This window comes from Macaca fascicularis, chromosome 20, assembly GCF_037993035.2.
Source record: "Macaca fascicularis isolate 582-1 chromosome 20, T2T-MFA8v1.1".
Lineage (NCBI taxonomy): Eukaryota > Metazoa > Chordata > Mammalia > Primates > Cercopithecidae > Macaca > Macaca fascicularis.
Genome location: NC_088394.1, coordinates 53,155,361 through 53,177,681, shown reverse-complemented (window position 1 = coordinate 53,177,681; position 22,321 = coordinate 53,155,361). Strand labels below are relative to the sequence as shown.

The window sequence follows — 22,321 nt, the reverse complement described above, 5'->3', positions numbered from 1 at the left end:
ACAAGAACTTTGTTTCAGTTTATTTTTGTCCTCAGTTCAGTATCCTCTGGAACTTTCTTTTTTGCTGTTTTTTTTTTCTTAAATCCCAAAACACAGGCCTCCAGCCCGGGGAAGGACAGTTTCTCTGTGTGCCTTGTGAGGTCTCTGGCACAGATGGACAGGGTTTGCTCAGGGTCCAGATGGCAGGGTTGTGGGTACAGGAAATGGCCGAGGCCATGATCCTGGGGGCCTGTTACTCCGGTGCTGCCCCTGCTCCCATTCACGCCATGGCCCCTCCCAGAGGCAGCGGGGGGAGGAGGTACCTGAGGCTGAACAGCCCTGCCGGTCGTCCCACCAAGCTCAGGAGGATGGCCAGCTGCTCCTGGTCCAGGCAGCACTGGGTCAGCCTGGGGACAGAGGTCAGTCATTGAGGTGGCTCTGGCAGGGTGCCCCACCCCTCTGCTGTCCTCACGGGCTGGGCGGGTCACTCACGTGAGTTCCGTCAGCTGCAGGGACTGGCTCAGGCCGGTGGCCAGCCTGGACACGTGCTCTGGCCGGAAGCTGCACTCACTCAGCCTGAGGGCAGAAAGCCAGGGCAGAGCCTGGGTGAGGCCTGTGGGCACTGCTGCCCAGCTTCATCTCAGCCTCCCTGAGGGCCTACTGGGGGAGCATCCCACCCCTGAGGGCAAAGGCCTGGATCAGGGCCTGAGAGGCCAAAGATGCAGCTCCTGCCCTGGGAGCTTCCTGTCTCTTTGGGGAGGAACCTCCCGCACCCCCTGTAAGAAAGTATTAGGAGTAAGTTATTTAGGGAGCCTGACTCTAGGCCAGGCATTGTGTCAGCCTCTGGGTCACGGGACTTCCTGCCTTACCCGCAGGGTCTCCTTTAATTCTCATAGCACCAATTAGAGGTGGGAAACTGACTAAGCCAAGGACACACAGCAGACAAGAAAGAAGGGCAGAATCGGTTTTCCATCTAGGTCAGTCTGACTGCAGACCCCAAACCCTTAACCACTGCCTTACTTTCCAGGACCAGCACTGGCTGAGCTCCCTGGGGAGGAAGGTGTGCCTGGGATTCTCCGTGGGGCCTGCTATCCAAGGCACCTCAGCCCTGGGTGGCCAGCAGATGGGCCCAGCCAAGCGAACGGGCCCAGTGAACGTCGGGGCGGTTCACTCTGATGGAACAGGGCTGCTGGGATGCTTACAGGAGGGGCTGATGTTTGAGATGGGTTTTAAAGGATTGGGAAAATTTTATTTCAGAAAAGGCAAAGAAGGGAATGTTGGGCTGAGTGCGGTGTGAGCAGAGGCAGATAAGCTTCAGGCAGGGCTTGATCCAGGAGCAAATAGTGAAGGTTGTGGCTGAACTCTGTGTGTGTGTGTGTGTGTGTGTGTGTGTGTGTGTGTGTTGTGTATGTGGTATTTGTAGGTATTATGTGGTGTATGTGTGCCATATTTGTAATGTGCCAGGTATGTATATGGGAGGTTTGTTTTTGTGGGGTGTGTGTGTGTTGTGTGGTGTGCGTGGTGTATGTGTGTGTATGTGGTATGTGTATGGTATGTGGTGTGTGTGTGTGTTATGTGTGTGTTGTGTGTGCTGTGTGCTGTGTGTAGGGTGTGCATGGTGTATATGTGGTATGTGGGGTTGGTGTGTAGGGTGTGTGTGTGGTGTAGGGGAGGTGGGAAAGAATGTGGTGGAAGGTGACAGTTGGATCAGACTGTGAGGGAGAAGATGCTAGGGACTTTGAACTTCACCCTGGGGTTAATGGGGAGCCACTGAGGGGCACAGAGTAGCAGAGGAGCAGTCTCAGATGTGTGTTGTGAAGATCCCTCTGCGGGCCGTGGAGTGAATGGAGGGGAGGAGACCTGACTGGATGCAGGGATCAGTTTGGAGGCTCTGTTCACAGCTGAAGTGAGACATGTAAAGGAACTGGCCCAAGGCAGTGGCAGTGAATCAGGGCTACCAGGGGTAATGATGATGATAATAATAATAATAATAATAACAGTAATAATAACAGCTGACAGCACTCCCATGAGCCAGACCTTTTCCTGGCACTTTATATTTATTAACTCATTTAATCCTCACAATAACCCTAAGGGGTAGGTTGTGCTATTATCCTCATTTTACTTGTCCAGGGCCACAAAGCTGGTAAGTAGCAGATCAGGGATTTATTTTCAAGTGGCTTCAAAATATTTAACCATGACGCTCAGAAACCTCAGGGGCTGTAGTCAGGACATGACTAAAAAGCACAAGTTCAATGCCAAGGCCCCGGCTGAGACTGGAGGCATGAGGGCATCAGGGGTAGATCTGGGGAACAGACCCAGGCCGTGAGCTTGAAGCTGCTCTCTAAAGGAGGAGATGGCCCAGGGAAGAGGGGGCCATGGAAGCCGCTGCGGGTTCAGCCTCCTCTCCCCTCTCCCTCCCCTGTCCCATCACCCCGCAGGGATTACCTGAGTGTCTTCCCAGCCTGGTCCTCTTTGGAGAAGTGAATCCGGAAGCTCTGCTCGGAGCCCAGGCTGCAGAGAGAAGGGCCTCGGGAAGCGCGGTGCCCAGACGTGCCATCCTCCTAGGCACCCAGGGCACCCACGGGGCACAGAGAGGGAAGCAGGGCTGCACCCACAGGGACAAGGGGGGATGGAGGCCTCAGAACCAGAGGAGACCCACAAACTCATTCTGTGAGCATGGCAATACCGGGCCTTCCCACCCCATGTCCTCTGTGGTCCCTATGGCACCCGGGCATCAGGGGATAGAAATTATGATCCTATGCTCAGGAAACCCTGAGATTCAGAGAGAGGCAGAGGTTGCCCCAAGCCAACCAGATGGAAGGCTATAAAATGTGGGTGTCTTACTTCTCCTATCATCAGCCAGGGGCACCTGCTGACCAGCAGAAAAGGGCTTTTTGGGGACCAACATCCCCTTACTTCACTGAGGCCTCCCGGACACGTGGGCAGGAGGGCAGGGTCTCCACCAGGTACAGGGCACTTTCCTGGGAAACGCTGTTGTGACTCAGACTAGAAGGGAAATGGGGATGAGAATGGGAGTGAGGGCAGGACCTCCATGGAGCCCTGCCCAGCCCCCTCCATCTCCCCTCCAGCTGTCATTTCTAGGAAGAGAAACCTCCATATCTAAGCATCCATCTCCAGATGGACACACTGAGGCCCAGAAGGATACCATCCCCACAGAGGCAGAACTGGCACCAAACCCTGAGTCCGTGAGCGCTGCACTCACCCTGCCCGCTGCCGCTGTGGTCTGGGGCAGGGCACTGGCAAGGCCGGGCTGGCAGCTCTAGCCCCAAAAAAGCATAAAGCTCAGTTGCCTAGCAACAAGTGGCATCCTGGTGCTGGCTGTCACTCCCCCGGGTCACTGGGGAGATGGGGCAAGCATGTGGATGACTTCCTAAGGCACCTTGCCTGCTGCAGGGGCATCTCCAAATTTATGTCCCACAGATTGGGTCAGAAGAACTTCAGGGACAGGATGGACCAGGAGCCAGGCGGCTGCAATCCCACATCAGCTGGGATGGAATGTTGCTTCCCTGTCCCCAGGTCCATTTGGCTGTAGGGGTGCATGGAGGGGCAACTCTCTTGGGTGAATCACAGCCTCTCTTGGGTGTTTGGTGGAGGCTCTGCCATGGTGGGTGTGAGGGACAGAGGATAGGACTCAAGGCCAGGGGAGTGAAGGCAAGGGAAGACTCGCCCCTTGCCCTCTGCAGACCTTGTTCTCTGGGGCTCCGGGGGATGCCCTGAGAAGGAGCCCCCTCGTGCTTTTGGCCCAGGGAAGGCTTCCTCCTTGCTATCTGTCCTTCATGCTGCTTTCCACTTACTCAAGCGAACCAGAGATGGGCACCTGCGGCAGACATTCCAGAAGGCATCTGAGCCCGCTGTCACCCAGCAGGTTTGCTGAGAGGCTGTAGGGAGTAAGGAGCAGTGGCGGTGATCAGAGGTGCCTCCTCAGCCTGAGATGCTCCTCAGTTACCAGGAGCCTGCATCCACTGTCACTGCTACCGGACCCCATGTCAGGGTCACCAGCGCCACCACTATCACCACCATCACCACCATCAGTCACCACCAACACCAATATCACCACCACCAGTATCACCACCATCACTACCACCAATACCACCACCACCATATCACCACCATCACCACCACCACCACCACCACCAATATCACCACCACCAGTATCACCACCATCACCACCACCACCACCAATATCACCACCACCAGTATCACCACCATCACTACCACCAATACCACCACCACCATATCACCACCATCACCACCACCACCACCACCAATATCACCACCACCAGTATCACCACCATCACCACCACCACCACCAATATCACCACCACCAGTATCACCACCATCACCACCACCAATACCACCACCACCATATCACCACCATCACCACCACCACCACCACCAATATCACCACCACCAGTATCACCACCATCACCACCACCAATACCACCACCACCATATCACCACCATCACCACCACCACCACCACCAATATCACCACCACCAGTATCACCACCATCACCACCACCAATACCACCACCACCATATCACCACCATCACCACCACCACCACCACCAATATCACCACCACCAGTATCACCACCATCACTACCACCAATACCACCACCACCATATCACCACCATCACCACCACCACCACCAATATCACCACCACCAGTATCAGCACCATCACCACCACCACTTTCATTATCACCACAATTCTACACCACCAAGCCCAGTACCACCATCACCATTGCTTCCATCACCACTAGAACGACCAGCAACTCCTACGTTCTCTGCTACCATCCCCTCCCCAGCACCACAGTAAATCTGTCCTCATCGTCCTCTTCCATATCGGGTGACCACTCCCAGCTCATGTGCCTCCAGCAGGCTTTCAGGGGTTAAAGAAAACCCAATTTGCCTTCACCACGCCCTCAGCCTGCATCATTTGGGATCCACAGTTTTTGAATGAGAGGAAATTCAAGGGAAAAAAAAATGTTTGGAGGATGCATTAAACCCATAGATTTCTTCTTTTAATCTGGGAATACAATATCAATATTGGAAACCTCACCTGAAGTTTCTTATTTCCCCTCATTGTAGCATTCCGTGGTTTTATTTATTTATTTATTTTGAGATGGAGTCTTGCTCTGTTGCCCAGGCTGGAGTGCAATGGCACGATCTTGGCTCACTGCAACCTCTATCTCCCAGGTTCAAGCAATTCTCCTGCCTCAGCGTCCCAAGTAGCTGGGATTACAGGCATGTGCCACCACACCCGGCTAATTATTTTTGTATTTTTAGTAGAGACAGGTTTTCACCATGTTGATCAGGATGGTCTTTAACTCCTGACCTCAGGTGATCCAACCACTTCGGCCTCCCAAAATGCTGGGATTACAGGCATGAGCCACTGAGCCCAGCTAGTTTTAGCTACAGTGTCAGAAATAATATAACCAGTGTGTCCTGGAGCATCTGATTTTCCTCCAGGTCTGTGACATTTTTGATGCTTGTTAATTTCCTCTTTTCCTGAGAAACGTCATTTAAAAATCAGTTTGTCTTATGAAGCCACTTAATAAAATAGTCTTTAAAATAAGAAAAATTGGCGGGGTGCGGTGGTTCAAGGCTGTAATCCCAGCACTTTGGGAGGCTGAAGCAGGCAGATTGCCTGAGGTCAGGAGTTCGAGACCAACCTGGCCAACATGGTAAACTCTGTCTCTACTAAAAATACAAAAATTAGCCGGGCGTGGTGGCTCATGCCTGTAATCCCAGCTACTCGGGAGGCTGAGGCAGGAGAATTGCTTGAACCCAGGAGGCGGAAGTTGCAGTGAGCCGAAATCGTACCACTGCGCTCCAGCCTGGGCGGCAGAGCGAGACGCCATCACAAAAAAAAAAAAAAAAAAAAAAAAAAAAAAAAAAAAAAAAAAAAAAAAAAGAAAGGAAGAAAAAGAAAAGAAAAATTTCCCTCTATAATGAAAAACAAAAACCTCAAAGACATATTTCTGATTCATATCTCTTTAAAATACATTCCAAGCGCAGTGGCTCATGCTTGTAATCTCAGAAATGAAAATTGTGTGGCATTTTTGGTGGACTGCTCTCTCTTTATTTCCCACTGGTTCTAGGCTGGATTCCTAATGCGTGTGAGTAGGGACTCTGCATTTTACTAGCTGTGTGACTTTGGGTAAGTTTTTACACTCTGTGTCTCAGTTCCCTCATCTGTAAAATGAGAACAATACTAGTATCCAGGGATACGGGAAAGATAAAAAGAACACGTCAAACACTTAGAGGAGAAAGTGCTCAATAGGTGTTAGCTATTATTATTCCACCCATGCAGGGGCTGACTATTCGAGTACCCAAGACAGGCCACGCGGATACCACATCTCGACAATACAAGAGACTGCAAGACCCAACCCTGGCTGGCTGTGCGTCCCTCCTCAGGCAGAGTCATTTACTGCTTTTAACCACCTGCTGAGCCAACAATGAATCTTGTGTTTTAGCCCCCATCTGCCAGCAGAGCTTGCACACACTTGAGGCTGAGGGCCAAGTCAGAGGGCGCGCCGTGGAACTAGCTCCACCACTCCGAGAGTGGGGGCGGGAGAGAGAAAATTGATTCAGGGAAGCTTTGGGTATGAGACCCAAAGTCCCAGGCATCCCTGACAGCTGGTCCTGAGAGGCGTAGGCAGGCACATGACTATATGGGCACACACGGACCCTCTTCTCCCCTCCAGTGCCCCTCAGGCATGCATCCATGCTCCTCTCCTTCCTCCTCCTCCCTCAACTTACTCCACCTGGCTGAGGTCTTTACACTTGCTCAGCAACCTGCACAGTGACTCCACATGCTCCTGGCTGAGGCTGCAGCCCGTGAACCTGCTGGACGGAGGTAGAGGGGACAAGCAGGGGATGGGGCGTTTGGCCACTGAGACCACCTCCACCCTAGCTAGTCCAGGGCACAGCTTCCGAGCTCCAGGTGGGTCTCCATTCAAGCTTGGACCCTCTGGAAGTGTCCAGAATCCACTGCTCCCACCCCCACAGTAGATCCCACCAGGACCTGTGCTTCTTCATGCTGGGGAGAAACAAGTCCCTCTGCAGGGCTGTTCCACAGGAATGTTTTGTTCTAGGCAGTCTGTATGCTGCTCTGGCCACCCAGGAGGCAGATCTACTGGTTCCCAACATCAACTAGCTGCCTGGGCACGGTTTAAGGGGGCTTACCCACAGCACACGCCTTCCTGCTCCTCATTGGATCTGAAGTGCAGGGTTGCATGGTGCAAAGACCTGGAGCAGACAGCACCTGGGTCAGACAGCTGCGGCCACAGCCTCAGGATGTCCCCACGAGGCCAGTACCCCTCCTCCAGAAGCCCAGTCTCTAGTTGGGTCCTACTGTCTTCATCCTACCCCCTCATACCCACCAGACTCCAGGCGCAACCCTTCAGGACTAGTCCTGGCTGTCCCAGGGGAATGCCCACCTGAGATCCACCTTTTTAACCCGTGGGCACAGGCTTAAGGTGTTGGCCAGCAGGAAGGGGCTTTTCGGGGACAGTCCCGTCTGGTTCAGCCTGAAAAGGAAAGGGGGTAGATCCCAGCAAGATGAGTGGACAAGGAATCTGGCTAGGCTGGAGGGTAAGGAAAGGGAGGGTGGGGAGGGGTAGCAGCTCAGCAAGGCAATAGGGAAGCAGGCAGGGGCTCAAGAGGCACAAATAGGGCTGAGGGTCAGGCAGATTTGGATTTGAGTCTCAGTTCTGCTTACTGGCTGTGTGACCTTGTACAAGTGACTTCACCCCTCTGAGCTTCAGTTTCCTTATCTGGAAATCAAGACTTGTCATGTATGACGCTCGAGGTATATGAGAATTTAATTACATCATGCAGGTGCGCTGCCGGGCATGGGACCTGTGCTTGCTGCTATTATTACTATTGTTTTTACCTGCAAGCACACATTTCACAGGCGAGTCCTTGCTCACAGAGAGTGGGAAGCTTCAGGCCCTTCAGGCACAGTTTTTAAACCTTAGCGCTATTGAGATGTGGGGTCTGATAATTCCTTGTTGTTGGGGGCTGTCCTGTGCTCTACAGGACGTTTAGCAGCATCCCAGATCTCTAATCATTCGATGCCAGTAGCAGCACCCCTCACCCGCGGTCACGACCACCAAAAATATCTGCAGACATTTCCAAATGACCCCCAAGGGCGAAAATCACCCCCAGTTACAAACCACTGCCTTAGAGAAAGTGAGATGGGTCCACCTTGCTCTCAGAGGCAGCCTCAGCACGTCCATTTGCCTCACCCAGTAATTGCCCTATCAGCTTGTCTGTAAATTCCACTCTCAAGATCCACCCTGAGTCTACCCACTTCCATCCCACCCCAGCAATGATCAGCCCCCAGCATCATTCAACCTGCTGCACACATCTCTTCCCATTCTCATTTCCACTCATATCTCCCAATCCCTTCTCTACCCAGCACTCAGACTGAACTTTTGAAAACCCAAATGAAGACCAGGTACAGTGGCTCATGCCTGTAGTCTCAGCACTTTGGGAAGCCGAGGCGGGTGGATCACTTGAGGTCAGGAGTTTGAGACCAGCCTGGTCTGTCTCTACTAAAAATACAAAAATTAGCCGGGCATGATGGTGCATGCCTGTAATCCCAGCTACTTGGGAGGCTGAGGCACAAGAATTGCCTGAACCTGGGAGGCGGAGGTTGCAGTGAGCTGAGATTGCACCATTGCACTCCAGCCTGGGTGACAGAGTGAGACCCTGTCCCCACCCTCCCCCACGAAAAAGAAAGAAAGAAAACCCAAATTATTCCTCTCCCTTTCATGTTCCCAGAAACAAAAGTCTAAACTCTCCCCATGGGCGCCAGGCCCCCGTGCGACCCAACCTGAGCCCATCTCTCTCTTCCTCCTCTCCTTGGACTGTCCCTGCCAGCCACTGTGCTCTTACTGCATTGGTTCTGCGCTGTTCCTGGAGCCCACCAAGCTTAATTATGCCTCAGGGCCTCACACATGCCGTTCCCTCTGCCTAGAATGCAGTTCCCTGCTCTTCACAAGGTGAGCTCTCTCTCTTCCTTTAGGTCCCAGCTCAGCATCCCTCCTCAGAGACGTTCCCTGATGGCTCCTGCCATCATCTAAATCACCTCTCCAGCCACTCTTCACCACATCCCGAGAAAATTCCCTTATAACTAGCTAAGTTCATCTTATTTGATTTTACTTTACTTATTTTTCAGCTCCCATTACTGTAAGATGAGCTCCAAGAAGATAAGGACATAGTCAACTTTTTCTGCCGTGTCTCCAGCCCCTCACACAGTGCCTGGCCCACAGTAGGGGCACAAGCACTACAGGCTGAGTACTATAAAGTTTAAACCCTGGCAAGGGGTCAGGCTGACCACCCCACCAAAGGCAGACGAGGAGTCGGGGTGAAGCTGTGTGACTTAGGCAAAGAGAAGTTCCTCTCTGGTCTGAGGTTACCAACCTGTTCAATTTTAACCTGTCACCTTTTATGTCCAAAGGAGTCCTTTCTGACTCATTCTTTCCAGGCAGGGGGGACTATTACAGGGTGCCATGGGGTGCTGTGAGCTGGGCTGTACTTGCCCCTGGAATGTGGTCACGTCTCCTCCCTCCCTCCCTCCCAGATAAAACCCAAGCATAAGCGAGATCGTGGAGGTGATGTGAGCCATCTTAGGCATTTCAGAGAGCCCCAGCCTTTGCACTGATGTTATTAACATTATGATTTACTTTCCTGTTATATTTTTTCATCTCAGCTGCAGCTGCTTTCCCCACCGCTAGAAGAATGTTTAAAGTAAGAAAGTTATTTTTTTTCTTTTTCTTTTAAAAAAGGTTTTTTCTTTTTCTTTTCTTTTCTTTTTTTTCTTTTTTGAGATGGAGTTTTGCTCTTGTCGCCCAAGCTGGAGTGCAGTGGTGCGATCTTGGCTCACTGCAACCTCCGCCTCCCAGGTTCAAGCAATTCTCCTGCCTCAGCCTCCCAAGTAACTGGGATTACCGGCACCCACTACCACGCCTGGCTAATTTTTGTATTTTTAGTAGAGACGGGATTTCATCACATTGGCCAGGCTAGTCTCAAACTCCTGACCTCAGGTGATCTGCCTGCCTTGGCCTCCCAAAGTGCTGGGATTACAGGCATGAGCCACCGCACCTGGCCTAAATCCTTTTAAATTCTAACCAGTCTGAGCTGAAACTAGAAAATAGTTTTAATACTTTGGGGCATGCTGCTTAAATTCCCTTTTTGCAGAGTTTGATGGTGATCTTTCAAAAGCAGCATGTGATATATACAGGACCTACATCTGTACAGCCCCTTTCTACGAGTGGGTGACCTTCCCATGGGTGGGGAGAAGTAGGACGGCTCATTTGTCACAGATTTTCCATTTCTTAAGTTGATTTTAGAACAACTTATTTGAGTCCCAACCCTGGGGGAATGGGCGGGGGATATTAATCCCATTTGTCAGATGAGGAAACTGAGACGCAGAGGAGGCAAACGATGCCCCCTGAGGTTGACAAAGTATTAGGGTGGAACTCGAAGCAGATTTGAGTCCCCAGTTGTGCCGGGTAAAATGAGAAAACAATCTAAGGAAAGAACGGAGCGGGTAGAGGGGGTTGGAGGGGGTAAAGGGGAGTTGAGGGGTTAGAGGGCAGGTACAGCTTTGCCATGGAGGAGCCTTAGGGACACGAGCACAAGGAACTGGGAAATAGGAAAAACTCTCGTCTTACTGCAGCAGGCTCAGCTGAGGGAGTCGAGGGAGGCAGTCCAGCAGAGTCTCCAGGCTCTGGTCACTCAGGAACTCGCAGGACAATCTGTGAAACAAAGCATGTGGATGAGGTGGGGGAAACCTTCTAGGAAAGCAGGAAGCACGGCCTCACAGCCAGAGCCTTCTGGAGATGGGACCTAACCAGGGTCACCTGAAACATTCTCTCCTAGCACTGGGTCCATGGGTTATCTGTGGGGCTGGAAGAAGAGGAAGGTCTTGTAAGTTTGGAAAATATGGGGTTAAGCCAAATTAAATGGTTTTGTTTGCTGCAGGGCTTCTCTGAGGCTGTGATAGGCTGCTGTGCATTATGAATTTCCAAGGAGCTACAGCAGACTTTTCCCCAAACTAAACGGACTAGCAGAATTAATTTTTGAGGGCCATGAAGGTCAGTGTTCTGCCAAACATGTTTGTTAGGAAAAGAATGTGGCTGGGCACTGTGGCTCATGCCTGTGATCCCAGCACTTTGGGAGGCTGGGGTGGGTGGATCACCTGAGGTCAGGAGTTTGGGACCAGCCTGGGCAGCATGGCAAAATTCCACCTCTACTAAAAAAAATACAAAAAATTAGCCAGGCATGGTGGTGCGCACCTGTAGTCCTAGCTACTCAGGAGGCTGGGGCATGGGAATCGCTTGAACCTGGGAGGCAGAGGTTGCAGTAAGCCAAGATCACACCACTGCACTCCAGCCTGAGTGACAGAGTGAGTCTCCGTCTCGAAAGAAAGAAAGAAAGAAAAAGAAAGAAAGAAAGAAAGAAAGAAAGAAGGAAGGAAGGAAGGAAGGAAGGAAGGAAGGAAGGAAAGAAAGAAAGAAAGAAAAGAAAGGAAGGAAGGAAAAGAAAACAATGCTGCCTCAACCCAGATAAGTGGATATGACAATGGAAATTCAGCATACAACAGGTCAGCAAAGGAGACAGGGACTGGCTGGGGTCTCTAGTTGCCCACTAACACCAGACCAACCAGCTCATCATTGTCCAGATAATTTGTCAGAACCCAGTGCATTTAGGAGAAACTCCAGATACCCGCCTTGCTCTCTCTGCTCTAGATGGAGGACCAGGACAAGACTCTGAGCGCCCTGGGGTTTACATACAGCCCCTTCCTGGGGGGCCTGGAGCCACTTCCCGACCCCCGCGGACCTCTACTATGTTCTCCTTCTGCCTTCTCCACCTTCCCCTTCCTCTCTGTCTTCATCCTCTGCAGGCTGCCCTCTCCCCTCTCCGGGGCCTCCAAGAGCCTGGCCCATCTCTGCTGCTTTCTCCTCTGGCTGGTTGGAGGGGAGGCATGGAGTGCAGGGACCCCACATCAACTGGCTTGGTGAGCTGGGGGGCAGGGTAGGACGGGAGGAGCAATCTGTGGTCCTGGGGCTGGAAGCCTCATGTTGGAGCCTCTGCCAGGGCCTGGGCTGGAGGCCCAACTCTACCCTTTCTGCCCCAGGGACTGGGCATAGGCTGCTGAGGCACAGTCAGGACCGGGGCCTTCATTGAGGGGTGGTCTTTCCAGAAACACCTCCCGATAGCGTCCCACCAGACCCCAAATACACCATGGGTTCTCGTTGGCAAAGGAGGTGCTTACACCCTCCTTTTATTTATTTATTTATTTATTTTTTAAGCAATGGAACCTTTACTCTTTACCACATCCCACATGGTATGCCCATATGTACACAGGCAAAGTGGACCTGCAGTGCTTGAATTCAGGGAGTGGGGATGGAGCCCCACTATCTATCTTCCCTGGCTTCCCCGGTGGAACCCCAGCACACAGTTGGTGAGTAACTGGACTTCAGCATTGAGTACCTTGATGACTATTGATAACAATAATCCTGCAAGTGATCACAGTACTCTACAGTTGGTAAAGTGCTTTCATATTCACTATTGCACTTTCTCGAACCACAGGTGACAGAGGGGGCCCTGAAACTCCCACCTGTGCTCAAATCACCCAGCACTGCCAGTGGGCTTTATTTATTTATTTATTTATTTATTCTTTTGAGATGGAGTCTTGCTCTGTTGCCCAGGCTGTATTTATTTATTCTTTTGAGATGGAGTCTTGCTCTGTTGCCCAGGCTGGAGTACAATGGCACGATCTCAGCTCACCACAATCTCTGCCTTCCAGGTTCAAGCGAGTCTCCTGCCTCAGCCTCCCAAGTAGCTGGGATTACAGGTGTGCAACACCATGCCCAGCTAATTTTTGTATTTTTAGCAGAGACGGGGTTTCACTATGTTGGCCAGGCTAGTCTCGAACTCCTGACCTCATGATCCACCCACCTTGGCCTCCCAAAGGGCTGGGATTACAGGCGTGAGCCACCGTGCCAGACCCCCAGTGGGCTTTTTATATGAAGCTTCCTCTGCAGGTGATTTGTCTTGGCCAGAAGAGCCTGCATCCTAGTCTCCTTGTGTTCCCAGGATGTGGCCCAGTGCTTGGTATACAATAGGTACTTAACAGTCAAATCACATAAGAGTGCTTTTTGTAGCACTGACTGCAGTGCTACACAAAATAAAACACAATACCTAGAAGCAGTTTGGATCTCAATCTAGACCAAGCTTGTCCAGCCCACATGGCCTGCTGCATGCAGCCCAGGATGGCTTTGAATACGGCCTAACAAAAATTCGTAAACTTTCTTAAAACACTATGAGATTTTTTTTCGTGTTTAAAAAAAAATTTTTTTTTTAGCACATCAGCTATCACTAGTGTTAGTGTATTTTATGTGTGGCCCAAGACAATTCTTTTTCTTCTTCCAATGTGGCCCAGGGAAGCCAAAAGATTGGACACCCCTGATCTAGACTCTAGAAGGGTGTGGTGGAATAACTTGCAGCTCATCCCATACTGTGGCAATTTAGTATTAAAAGGCATCAATATACATTCTGTGAAAACAGGTAAGAGACAATCAGGGACCACTGACCATTGGATGACTTTAAGGAATTACCATTAATAGGGTAGGTCTGGGCCAGGCGCAGTGGCGCATGCCTGTAATCCCAACACTTTGGGAGGCTCGGGCAGGTGGATCACTTGAGGTCAGGAGTTCGAGACCAGCCTGGCCAACATGATGAAACCCTGTCTCTACTAAAAATACAAAAATTAACCAGGTATGATGGCACGCGCCTGTAATCCCAGCTACTCAGGAGGCTGAGGCAGGAGAATCGCTTGAACCCAGGAGGCAGAGGTGGCAGCAAGCCAAGATCACGCCATTGCACTCCAGCCTGGGCAACAAGAGCAAAACTCTGTCTCAGAAAAAAAAAATAGTGTAGGTCTGATAATGATTTTATGGTTATGTGTTTGAACCTGGAGAAGGACATGGGAAGGCCACACTCCAGGGGGTCAAACTGGATTATCTGGTTGGAAGGGCTGGAAGGGCATTTGAGATGGGGCTGGAAAGCAAGAAAAAAGGCTGAAGTAAAATGGAAAACACAGATGCTATGAAAACACAGTGCATGAAACTATAGAATGCAGCTAGTTGATTACGGCAAACAGGTAGAAACTGAATATGCAAATAGACAAGGAGTAGACGGTCCTGTGGACACATGACAACATGGATTTGATGAGAGAAGAGGTTGTTTAGGTGAGGCAGGTTTTGTCTTGGATTTCTTTATTTTAAGGTAATTACTGTAATAGAATCACCACAATGATAATAAAAGGAAAGGCTGACCATCCACTGTGCAGATAAGGAAGCTGAGGCCCGGGGAGTTGAAGCCCTTTTGAGCCAAGAGTCCTGATTCCAGGTCCAGTCTCTGGTCCCAGACCCAGGTGTTCTGGGGTGAGTGAGGTGATAACCCCACGGAGACAGGGGGTGCCTTGAGGAAGGGCTTTCAGAAGTGCTACGCTCCAGCCATGGAGGCAGGTCCAAGTGAGGGCCCAGGTGAGGCTCCAGGGGTGGGGTCGGAGGTAGACAGGGCCCCCGGGTGCCCTGAGTTGAGTGGATGGTGCAGGTGAAGGCTTCCCCAGACCAGCACAGCATCTCCCAGTGGGAGACATGTGCTGCCTAAGGCTGGGGGCTGCCGAGAGACAGCCAAGTTTCTACCAAAGGCCAGGGGACTCTTGTGGGGCAGGGCTGGTGGGAAGAAACCAAGAAAGACCCACCTGGCTTCTAACCAGGAAGCCCCCTCCCAGGTCACTGGGCAGATCCCCACATGGCACCCTCTAGGGCTGTGTCTTCGTTACTTACTGGAGTTCCAGGGGTCCTGGGCACTCCTTCAGAGTGGCACAGAGGTGAGTGAGGCTTGGGGGCTCCAGAGGACACTCACTGAGGCTGCAAAGGGGCAATGGGCAGGGCAGGGAATCAGAGAAAGCCCAGGGTCCCTGGCTAGCCCCAGGGGCTCTCTCCTTCTCCTATCATTCCTCACTCTAAGTAGGAGGCCACAGGCCCCTTCCCCTGTGGGGCACTCGCTACCCTCCCGAGTCTCCCCTGCAGCCCCCATTCCTCCTGCCCTGACAGCAACAGTGCAGGACCCTGAGTTCCCAGCTGCCCTTGTCAGTGACTCCCCAAGTCCTCCCCCCCGCCCCCTCCAGAGCCCAGGCCACCATCCTCATTCACCTTGACCATTGAACACCCTCTGGGCTTCCACTCTTGCCTCCCTGCAATCCCTCTCCACCCCGCAAATGTCTCACATTTTAACACTGCAAATCTGACCAGGCCTCTCCCTGTTACCCTCTGTGGCTCCCCATTGCCCTGGGGCTAAAAGTGAAATTGAAATGTCCTTCCCAGGGCCTCACTTGCCTCCACTTTCCTGGAGGCCTGGAGAGAGGTGGGGCCAAGTCAGTGTCTCACAGCCTCTCATGGCAGAGCTTGCAGATGGGGAGTGCATTTGTGGGGAGAGAGGCCAACCCCTTTCTTTCTGGAAAATGGGTGTTCCCTAGAGCAGGTGGAGACCCCAGGCAGAGAGTGGCTGAGCTGCTCTGTTTGCTTCACAGAAATGTGGAATCTTCTCTCCAAGGAGAATGCGGGGCATGGGCCAGCTGAGCTGCCCCTCAGGGGTCAGAGCCCCCCCCACTCCCGCACCCCTCACACCCACCACTCTTTCTTTTCCTCTTCTCTTAAACTCCCTCTCTTCCCTCTATCCCAATCCCCAGCCCTAGCCCCTGCCAGCTCTGACCCCTCTGACGCCTCATCCCTGTTGTGGTTACCCCCAAACGAGAAGTGCTGGGACAGTACCGGAGGCTCCTGGGTATGCAGCGCCGACGGAACCCCAAGAACTCAGCTCCAGCTGGGAAGTCTGGTGAAGATCCAGTGGCCCGTATATCCCTAGGAGGGGGATCATTTAGAAAGGAGAGTTCAGATCACCCCCATGGACTCCCAGCCCATATACCCCTAGGAGGGGGATCGTTTAGAAAGGAAAGCTCAGATCACCCACATTGGACTCCCAGCCCATATACCCCTAGGAGGGGGATCGTTTAGAAAGGAAAGCTCAGATCACCCACATTGGACTCCCAGACTTGGAAAGTCAGGGCTGGAAGGCATCTCAGAGACAATGAAGTCACTGGATCCTAGCTCAGTCCCTCATTGTTCAGATGGGAAAACTGAGGCTCAGGGAAGGGAAGCCCGAGTTAGAAAAGCCAGCAGCTTGTTCCTGTCCAGGTGAGCAGGCAGGAGGATCCAAGACAGAGCCTCTCTGACCATTGCTTGGCATCACGTGACTTCTGCCTCCCTGTACGACAGTTCTTTGGGCTTCAAGAACCTGGGGGTTCCCCAGAAACAGAGCTCCTATCCTGGGAAGCAAGACCACCCAGGCTTGAGCCACCCCTGGCTCCTGACAGCCCACCTGTGTAGCAGTGCCTTTTCTGGACACATTAGCTGTGGATTCTGTCTGCCCAGCCAGCTGCGCCTGGGCCCACCCTATCCTCTGCCACTGCTCCCAGCTGAGGCCAAGAGGCCTGATCCCACTAGAGGGCAGCCGGGAACATCATGAAGAGCTAAACTAGTATTGGTTGTTTACTGCGAAGACATGGAAAATTTTTTTTCAGAGCACCAACGGCCCCTGCCTTCAGAGCGTGAAAGGGCAGTGACATGTATGAAGGGGTGAGTCTACAAAATTCCCCAAAAGGCAAAAGCACAAATGTTCTCATGTCTCCTCCCACAATCTGCTGCAATCTGCTGGCACCTGCTCTGCTCTGGTACCTCTCCCAACCATATCCCTCCCTTCCTCCCATCTGCATTGCCTCCTTCCAAGGGGAAAACAGGGCAGTCGATTACTGACAATTTACAGGGCAGTTGGGGGGTGGGGGCGGTGGTTACTGAAGTGGTGATTAAACCTAGAATGCCAGACCTGGGTGGTTTAACTGAAGACTGAGTAGTCAGCATGGGTCTGGGAGTGGGGGACCTGTAGCAGATGGGGACCAGAGTGGGAGGGGACTCCCCCACCCCGAGCATTCCCTTCTCACCTGCCTGTCTTGTCCCCTCTCAGGAGGATGTGTTGGCTCTCAAAGCTGGAAGCAAAGAGGAGGCAGCAGTTTGAAAATGGGCAAAGACCAACTTCCCTGGTAGTGGCAAGAATCCAGACTGGTGAGGGCAAAGAGGGCCTGGGGTGGCCTGCTTTCTCAGCAAACAAAAAACAGATCAAGCAACAATTACACGTATCAAGGCATGTGCAAAACACACCACTGACATTTCTCATTTGATTTCACAATGAACAATGAGGTAAGAAATTCTTCTTTGTTGTTGTTTCAAAGAAAGGGTCTCGCTCTATTGCCCAGGCTGGAGTGCAGTGGTGCAGTCATGGCTCACTGCAGCCTCAACCTTCCCCAGGCTCAACTGATCCTACCACCTCAGCCTCCCAAGTAGCCGGGATTACAGGCATGCCCCATGATGACTGTCTAATTTTTGTATTTTTTGTAGAGATGGAGTTTTGCCATGTTGAGCAGGCTGGTCTCAAACTCCTGGGCTCAAACGATCCTCCTGCCTTAGCGTCCCAAAGTGCTGGAATTACAGATGTGAGCCATTGTGCCTGACATTTTTTTTTCTTCGAGACAGAGTTTTGCTCTTTTGCCCAGGCTGGAGTGCAATGGTGTGATCACAACTCACTGCAGCTTCGATCTCCTGGGCCTAAGCAATCCTCTCACCTCAGCCTCCCAAGTAGGTGCATGCCATCATGCTTGGCTAATTTTAAAAGTTTCTATAGAGGTGGGGGTGGGTCTCACTATGTTGTCCAGGCTGGTCTCAAACTCCTAGGATCAAGTGATCCTCCTACCTTGGCCTCCCAAAATGCTGGGATTACAGGGGTGAGCCATAGTGCTTGGCCCCCAGATTTCTTAAAAGTCTCTGAGGACAATCCAAAGAATGAGTGAAGCAGAGTCAGTGAACTCTCTAATGGTGGATTTGGAGAAATTTGAGCATCCGTGAGGCCATACTTATTCATTCATTTGATCATTCATTCAGTGGACACCCATCACATGCTCTCTGGATCTGGCACTGCCCAAGGTGCTAAGGATGATAGTTCGGCATGAACTTGATGGATGAGGGGCTCACGTGGGAGCAGACGACCTGTGGGATGGGGGAAAGAGGCAGGGCTGGGGGCGGAGAGGCACGCTCACCTGATGTCTAAGTGGAAGAGCCACTGCAGAGTGGAGAAGCACCGAGCCAAACCCAACACAGCATCCAGGGACAAACCGTTCTCACTGAGGCTGGAGATCATAGAAGTGGCACAATGCAGGTCACTCAGGACCCAAATACATCCTCTTTGTGGTCAGGGCACAGGGCAGGGGTCCTGGTCCCAGATGACAGAACCCACTGAACCCAAGATGGTCAGAGAGCGCCCCTTTCAAGTCCTCCTGGTGCAGATGGGGAAACGGAGTCCCAGAGAGAAGCAAGGTCTTGCCCAAGGTTATGAGACATGTTGGTGACAGAGCTGAGATGGGAACCCAGTGGATCCCTCGGTTTGTGATGGATCTGAGGAGTGCTTTCTGGCTGGAGCTGGGCCTCATTTTCTCCACCTGATAAGGGAGGGGTGGTGCCCAGTACAGAATGAAAATGTGGGGTCTCTTGTTCAGAAAGCAGGAACAAAGTGTCTCCTTTCTTTCAGGGTCTCCTGTCAACTTGTCATTGTTTTCTATTTACTATTTAATGCTGCACTCTCCTCCCACGGGGACACGGGTAGGGCGAGTGTGGACCCTCACAGCACCAGGTCACGAGTCCAGAGTAATAAGAAGGTCACATGAGGATGTGCTAAAGCCTCCAGTCTTCATGTAATTTGCCTGCAATTGTTAGGCCTTCCTTCCTTCCCAGGTGCAGGCCCTGAACAGGAACCAAGGCAACTCCCTTCCTTCCCAGCATTGCACAAAAAGAGGGTGTGAGCAGAGGATCTTTAGGCCACAGCACTCATTCCAGAGATTGTAGCCACCAACAGAGGCCACGCCTGCAATTTATGTATTTACAGACTGGGAACCAGGAGCTCAGAGAGGGGATGTAACTTGCCCAAAGTCACACAGCAAAGCGTGTGTCACAGAGCCAGCCTGGAATATAGTACCTGTGACCTCTTCCCGGGGCTCCTCTGGCTTTGGCCCAGAAGAGCTTGGGAGGAGGGAGCACTCTGTGAGCCAAAAGGACCGAGGGCATTTAGGGACCAAGAACTCTGGTACATTGCAGGCAAACTTTGGGGACTGCTCCCACACACTCTCTGCCAGGTACTCAGGGCTCCTTGGCAGCCCTGGGTACCCTGCTTGAATGTCCTCTCTGGTACAAACCCTCCCTGCCTACCCTGACCGTACCCCAGCTAACAGCCCCAGCCCCTTCCGGCACCCCAGGGCCAGAACAACAGCTGCCAGCCGTTAGTCATACTTCGCACCCACACCTGCCCTCCCCAGGGTGGCCTCAGAAAGCCTGTTCAGAGCTGCAGAGACAGGTTCCAGAAGCGAAACCTTGAATCAGAAGTGGGATTATTGAGTCACAGACTCTCTGAGTAAGAATCATCTATTAGTTAGCCTTCACTGAGCACTTACATTGTGTTAGGGGCAATTTTCATGCATTTTCTGATTTAATCTTTACAGTAACCCCAGGAAGGATGGGGATGGGACAGAGAATGCTCCCCCTACTCCCCCCCACCCCCCCGTCCCACCCCAGCCTCAGAGGCTCTGCCTAGCGGGTTACTCACTTCAAGGACTGCAGAGCTCCCAGCCCTGGGAGCAGCTGAGCCAGCCGGGTTGCACCTTCATCCCCCAGAGCATTGCCTGAGAAGCTGGGGTGGGGAGAAGGGAGGGGAGAACATCAGCAGGTGGGGAGTGGGTTGCTGGCAGCATGGTCCCTGCATTCCAGTTACTCAACTTCCTGAAACTGGACACAGCCCCGGGCTGCCAGGCCAGATCTCAGCAGATCTTGCGTGGGCAGCTGTTGTCTCCCCCAGGTTCTTATTCTGAGGTTCATGGACCCCTGGGGGACCAGGGGTGAGCCTCCAAGTGTGTCAGACATGGGGGATCTGTATTTTGGGAGGAAGAGTCACAACTTTCACCAGATTCTCCAAGGGGTTTCTGATTTTAGCAGGGAAAGAACAGTTGATGTGAATCTTAAAAACCAAACACAAACAAAACACTAACTCACTGTAATTGGCCCCACCCACCCACCTTCCAACATACAAACCACTCACTCGAGGTGGAGGTGACCGAGGTGGCAGCTTCCTCCCAGAGCCTTGCAGAGCTGCTCTAAGTGCTTTGCTTGGAGGCCACAATGTGTCAGCCTGCCCAGGGGCAAAACCACAGCCCTGCATGTCCCGCGGAACACAGGCGGGAAGGAGCCGCTTTCCCACCCCCCAGACACAGAGGCAGAAAAAGAGGCTTGCAGGAGAGGAGGGACTGGGATGCATCTGGCACCCAGACAGATGGACAAAGAGGGACTAACACACCCCACACCCATAGGATGTCACAGATAGACAGAGGATGGGCAGAGACACAGACGGAAGGAAACCAAGACACAGAGAGATTCAGAGAGAGAGCAGATCAGAGGAAGACAGATAAGACTGAAATAACAGATAAATAAACTGATAAAACAGAAATATACAATGAGAGAGGGAAGAAATGAGAGAAAGAGGCAGAGGGACTTAGGGAGATTGGGACAGACACAGACCAAGAGAGAAGGCAGGAAGAGTGCTGGTGGGAGCCCCCATGCCCTGGCCCCAGGATCGTGAGAGAAGGAGCCCAGTGCTCCCCTTCACCTCTTTTCAGAGTCCCCACAACCCCTCAGCTGCTGGGGGTCAGGGAGCTAAGGGGAGTGGGGTCCCCTGGGCTTGAGAAAGTGGTTGAGGGGGCTGCCTTGTGAGCCCTGTCCGGGGTGGGTTGGGCAGGGGAGGTAGGAGGTAGGGAAGCCAGGCCATGACTCCTGGACACAGCGGGTCAGGCGTCCTTCAGGGAGCACGTGGGGCCTGGGCACAGGTTTGGGAGCAGGCTCTGAGCAGGGGAAGGGAAGGGGCTGGAATCACACACAGGGCTGGAGGCCATCACTGTACCTCATCCTTCGGGAGCTCAGAGGCAGCTCAGAGGGCATCTGGAGCATGAGGCTGTCAAGAAATGCAGCCCTGGAGGGACATCACCACGGCCAGGCTGAGCAAAGGCCATGTCTGCCATCTCCAGAATCCATCCTCAGCCTGGCCTTCCACCACTGAGCCCTATACTCCACTTAGAGTCAATCAGACCTTGGTGCCAATTTGGCATCTCCACTTCCTGGTTGTGTGACCCTGGACAAATCACAGCCTCTCACTGGGAGACTGCATGTGAACCGCCTTAGTTTGGTGCTTGGTGCATACATGGCAAGTGCTCAATTAACCTTGACTGCTATTATCATTCATCTCATCCTCCTCCGTATCTGTGCTTCAGAGAGGTCAGCCCCGGCTCGAATCGAGCCTTCAGTAGTTCACACTCTACAGAAGAGATTGTGGGTCGGCTTCGGGAGCGAAGAGCTGAGTCTCCGCCCATGTGCTGGGCTGGGGCAATCAGGGACCCTAATGGGTCCTTGTGCGAAAGGGATCCAGAAGTTCCGATCAAGACCAGAGCTACAGGCCAGACAATCCCCTGGGTTCAGGCTGGAGGGCTCCAGTCTCCCAGCATCCCCCTGGCATGCTGTCTATTTCCTAAACACTGGGGCTCCTTTCAGGCACCAAGAGAGGCGGAGGTGGTCTGGCTTTGGACCCTCCCGCTTTGGGGCTGCATCCTTTGCCAAGCCTGCTCAATTCCCGCTCTTCCGTGAATTTGTCCAGGTCACCGTGGCAGTTCACTGGCACTGCCCAGCTGTGGAGGGCAGAGAGGGGAATGTCCCTGACTGAGCGTGGAGTTGGGGTGAAATCGGGCCCTACCTCTCCTGGGGCCCCTCCTGTTCCTCTGGCTCCTGGGCAAACATGAAGACCACAGTTTTGTGCCGCAGGCTGTGAAAAGAAAAGAGGGGTGAGGAAGCAAGAGGTTATTGGCTCCCTGTTGCTATTTCTTTTTGAGACAGAGTCTCACTCTGTTGCCCAAGCTGGTGTGCAGTGGTGCAATCATGGTTCACTGAAGCCTCCACCTCCTTGGCTGAAGCAATCCTCCCACTTCAGCCTCCCGAGTAGCTGGGATTACAGGCTTGTGCCATCACGCCCAGCTAATTAAAAAAAAAAAAAAAAAAAAAGCATGTAGAGACAGAGTCTATGTTGTCTAGTCTGGTCT

At 52.4% G+C, this 22,321-nt stretch overlaps 1 protein-coding gene across 14 annotated transcripts in view; it reads right to left on the bottom strand.

Moving 5' to 3' along the window:
• NLRC5 (NLR family CARD domain containing 5) overlaps positions 1–22,321 on the bottom strand; it is a 93,836-nt gene that overhangs the window by 19,493 nt on the left and 52,022 nt on the right. For 6 of the 14 annotated variants that reach the window (XR_010583917.1, XM_065537489.1, XM_065537491.2 and 3 more), the window contains 17 exons: positions 21,979–22,047; positions 21,136–21,204; positions 20,281–20,370; positions 19,792–19,875; positions 18,236–18,325; positions 17,087–17,131; positions 15,861–15,950; positions 14,874–14,957; positions 10,689–10,772; positions 7,446–7,535; positions 7,192–7,254; positions 6,766–6,852; positions 3,795–3,878; positions 2,896–2,985; positions 2,425–2,490; positions 472–555; positions 303–386 (listed from right to left, as the gene is read on the bottom strand). Coding sequence is in view for 8 of the 14 variants with exons in the window: in XM_065537489.1 (XP_065393561.1) it covers positions 303–386; positions 472–555; positions 2,425–2,490; positions 2,896–2,985; positions 3,795–3,878; positions 6,766–6,852; positions 7,192–7,254; positions 7,446–7,535; positions 10,689–10,772; positions 14,874–14,957; positions 15,861–15,950; positions 17,087–17,131; positions 18,236–18,325; positions 19,792–19,875; positions 20,281–20,370; positions 21,136–21,204; positions 21,979–22,047 (1,353 nt within the window). In the remaining 6 variants the exon portion in view is untranslated. Of the gene's footprint in view, positions 1–302; positions 387–471; positions 556–2,424; positions 2,491–2,823; positions 2,986–3,709; positions 3,879–6,765; positions 6,853–7,191; positions 7,255–7,445; positions 7,536–10,688; positions 10,773–14,873; positions 14,958–15,425; positions 15,562–15,860; positions 15,951–17,086; positions 17,132–18,235; positions 18,635–19,791; positions 19,876–20,280; positions 20,371–21,135; positions 21,205–21,978; positions 22,048–22,321 lie in introns of those variants that run through there. The other 8 variants (XR_006694694.3, XR_010583918.2, XM_005592011.4 and 5 more) reach the window with 8 other exon arrangements.